General features: G+C 61.4%; 1 protein-coding gene across 2 annotated transcripts in view; it reads right to left on the reverse strand.

Annotated features, from left to right (window-relative positions):
* Positions 1 to 393: 393 nt before the first annotated feature.
* CERCAM (cerebral endothelial cell adhesion molecule) overlaps positions 394 to 3,896 on the reverse strand; it is a 12,172-nt gene continuing 8,669 nt past the window's right edge. For both annotated transcript variants that reach the window (XM_010856851.1, XM_010856852.1), the window contains 5 exons: positions 3,619 to 3,751; positions 2,204 to 2,331; positions 1,817 to 2,020; positions 1,185 to 1,437; positions 394 to 911 (listed from right to left, as the gene is read on the reverse strand). In XM_010856851.1, the coding sequence (XP_010855153.1) occupies positions 1,185 to 1,437; positions 1,817 to 2,020; positions 2,204 to 2,331; positions 3,619 to 3,751 (718 nt within the window). In that variant the 3' untranslated portion in view covers positions 394 to 911. The remainder of the gene's footprint in view (positions 912 to 1,184; positions 1,438 to 1,816; positions 2,021 to 2,203; positions 2,332 to 3,618; positions 3,752 to 3,896) is intronic.

The raw sequence follows: 3,896 nt of genomic DNA on the forward strand, positions 1-3,896 counted from the left end.
CTGGACCTCCCCTGCCACTTCCAGGAGAGGGGTTCCAACTAAACAGGGGAATGTCCAAAGGCAGGGAGCGGGGGCCCCGGCGGCCCTGGGTCTGGCCTGGGCCCACCCTGGCCAGCAAGGCAAGCCCAGCGATGACCACACCAGCCGCAGTGGGTACATACTCGCTGTGGGCTGGGCTCCAGCTCCAGCTCCTTCTTATCCACCCAGCCCAAGAGGTACTTCTGCTCCCACTGCCCCATTACCAATGAGCAGGCTAAGGAGGCGATGCCAAATCACCTGATTCCTCTCCGAGGCCGCCCTCTCCTCTCTGTCTCTCCACCTGCTCGTCCACAGATAGGGAACGCCTCCCCCCTCCCAGCCCTTTTAGGACATGCAAAGAGGCTCAGCCAGGAGTTAAAAAGTATAAAGTGCAACACCAGCCAGCTTTTATTGAGGGCCTACTGTGTGCTAGGTCCTCCTCCCATCTCCCTGCACTTCCTACTGGCCAGGCAAGAGGGTGGCAGGTGAGACCCAGCTGATAAGCTGGGTAGGGAGCTGATGGCGAGGTAGAAGGGGGCAGAGGGGTCACCACAGCTGGGTCCTCATCGGGGGCACACCTCCTGGGTCTGCCCAGCTTGACGCTGAAGGCTGGGGGGGTGGGGCCTCCCTTCCTCACTCCACCCGAGGCCCTGAATCAGATTGGCAAGGAAGAGGGCCTATGAGCCCTGCCCTTGTGGTACGTGGCATTGGGGGAAGGGGACCCATCTCAGTGGTTTCTCCTGATGGAAGACAGGTCCAGAGGGCAGAGAGGCCATGCCCAAGGGGGCAGCCAGGTCTCTACTGGGTCTGTGGTTCCTGGGGTCGGCTCTTGCTGTGCCCCCTGGACAGCTGTGGTCTGCTCCCGGGCGCGCCTCTGGAGTCACCATCTAGCCCTGGTGGGACAGGAGAGGAAAGAGGAGTAGAAAAAAATTAGAGTTGGATAGAGAGAGACGGAGAGAGACGCAGACACAGAGATAGTAGAGACAGAGAGATGGAGACGGGCTTAGAGAGAGAGAGCAGGTAGACAGAGAAAGGCAGACACAAAGACACAAACAGAGGCAAAGCCACGGAAAGAAAGAGAGGAGAGGAGAACACTGAGAAGGGGAATTGAGACCCAAAAAGAATCAGCCATCGATGCGGAGAGAAGACCGAGGCCCTGCCCTCACCTAGAGCTCATCCCGGGGGTGCGGACGGAGGCTGTGCCCGCTGCCGCCTGCCAGGTCCAGGCGGGGGCCACGCAGGGTCTTGTAGGAGCCAGTCCAGCTGATGAGGCGGCCACTGTCATCGTCCCAGGGCGAGGATGTCTCGGTGTCGCTGAGCCACTCGGAGTCCCCCGCATAGTGGGTGGGGGCTGCGAGCAGGGGCCGGGCTGAGAAGGCCTGCAGGTCCCGTGGCCAGAAGTGTGCCTTGTACTGCTCACTGGGAGTGGGGAGGGGGGCTCAGGGGGGCTGGGGTGAACTGTCCCACCCCAGACCCATGCCAGCCTGGAGCCAGGCACCTCACCCCCAAAGCACCTGAACGCCCTTCCCATCTAATCCTGAGGTGGCATTTCTCTTATCCCCATTTTCCGGATGGGGAAACTGAGGTGCCGAATAGAAAAATCGCTTGCCTGGAAACCACAGGGCATCACAGGATTCACATAGAGGTGGGGCCGATGCCAAGGCTAAGCTGGGCTCTTCCTTGATGACCGGAAGTGGCTCAGCCCTGCCAGCCTCAGTCTCCCCAGCTGCCCAGTGAGGGGACTTACTACCTGCTGAGGTGGGCTCTGAGGATGGGCTGACCCTGCCCTGCAGCTCACTTGGGGTGCTGGTCAAACATGATGGGCAGGAACTCATCCACAGGCAGCATTCGGCGCAGCGGCTGGGAGGCCAGCAGCTTGCGGGCACCCGCCAGGCTCAGGACGTATGCCAGTGTCCAGTAGGAGTAGCCGGCCACCACCAGGTGCGGCAGCCCCTCCACAACTGCCTCCTCCTCGGGGTTCACCTGCTTCCGGCCGAGGTAGCTGCAGGTGACACCAGGGGTCCCAGGGATCACTGTTGATGTCCCAGGGTCCTCCCTGTCCCCAACTCCATCTACAGAGCCAAGCCCAGGGCGGGGCGAGGGCTGGCCAGGGCTTCCTGCAGGAGAAGGCAGAGCCCGGGAGGCCCACCCTTCTCCCTGGCCCCTGGGGCCCCGGGCTGCCTACATCAAGTCCCAAGGAAGTTTCTCCGCCTCCGCCTCCTCCATCAGCCGCTCCAGCCGCCCCTTGAAATTGCTCTCAAAGCGCACATCGTCCTCAAATACCACGACCTGGGCCAGGCCCCGGGTGACGACCTGAGGCACAAGGTGGGGGTGGGAGGGTGGCTCTTCAGACCTGGGCTGTCGTCCCCTCCCACCTGGCTGACACTGACAGACACTCCTGGCTTCAGTTACAGGCCAAGTGCTCAGCCCTGGCTACGTCGCTCAGCTGCTCCAAAGCCTGCTGGGGCTTCCCATGGCCTGGGGATTGAAACCCCAACACCTGGCTCTAGTATTCAAGGGCCTTCAGGCTCCCAGTCTTGCCCTCCAAGCAGATCAGGAGAGAAATCAGAACCCTTGCTGCAGTCCTGAGCACAGCCTCATCTCAGGGGCCACAGGGCTTGTCTCCAGGGACCCTCAGGAGGCAGGAGAGAGACGGAGACACCGGGAAGTGACCCCATGATAGTCCAAGGACACCCAGCCCCGACGTGGCCGAGCTGGGATCTGAGCCTGCATCTGATGTGTTACAGAGCCGGGCTCTTCATTTCCGCCTCCTGAGCCTCACTTCCACCTCCTCAAAGAAGTGAGGCTGGGCTGGGGTTGGGGAGAGACCCTAGCCCTCCAGGGCCCTGAGAAAAAAATGCTTTCTGTAATTTTTGGAGGTATGAGAAGAGCATGAAATCAGCTCAATAAATGGTGACCCTTCGATCCATTCAGAGGCAGCATTCAGTTCAGAAAAATAGAAATAGCAACTCACACGCAACGTATTTCAGCAGCAGTAGAAAATGAAAACAAGGAAGGTGTCTGTGCTTCACTTTCTGGAGGGGGCGCCCCTCGGAGGTCCTGTCCCTGGTCCTCTCGGGCCAAGTCCAAGCAGTGACCTCTCCTGGGCACTCCCACCCCAGCCTCAGGCCGAGGCTGCCTGGCCAAGGGGTTTGGGCCTGCACTGCCTTCCTCTGCTGAGAAGGCTCCTCTCCCTGCCCGTTAACAGTGAGGCCCACGCCGACCCCACCGGAGGCCAGGAGGCCAGGCCTGTCCACACCCTCACACAGCCGGTACCTCCCTGGACCAGGGTAAACAGTTCTTTCTCCATTTGTGCGCCCTGCTCTGGTCCCTCTGCCTCAGGAGGGCGCGGCTGCATTCTTCGCGTTCGCCTCTGTGTTCCTGGAGCAGAGGCCGTCCCAGCACACAGCCGGCGCTCAGTGCATACCGCGGGCTCAGCACGGTAAGGCTCGCGCCCACAGGAGGCTGACAGCTGCCGCCCGGGTCTTCATGAGTATGCTCCGCCACCCACCAGTTACATGAGTGCTGGCATGGAGCCATGAGTGGGAGGGGGTGCCCTGCTTTCCCCAAGGGTGTGGGCCGAGGGGGCAGGGTCCTCACCTCCTCCCAGATGGAGTAGTGGCTGAGGAAGCAGCCCACCTCGCCCTTGGTCAGCGTGCGGCCCGAGTAGGGGTCCTGGTAGCCGGGAAGCAGGTCCACGCCGAGGGTCCTCATGACACTGCTATTGAGCATCCTGAGGGAGACGGTGTCACAGGATCAGGGGTGCCCGCCAGAGACCCACCCAGGGCCGCCTGCACTGGGCAAATTGGGGACCGTCACACTGGAGTCTGGTTTGAAGGAGGTGGCGGTGGTGGTGGCTTAGTTGCTAAGTTATGTCC

This window comes from Bison bison, unplaced genomic scaffold, assembly GCF_000754665.1.
Source record: "Bison bison bison isolate TAMUID 2011002044 unplaced genomic scaffold, Bison_UMD1.0 scf7180017864375, whole genome shotgun sequence".
In the NCBI taxonomy this organism is placed as follows: Eukaryota; Metazoa; Chordata; class Mammalia; order Artiodactyla; family Bovidae; genus Bison; species Bison bison.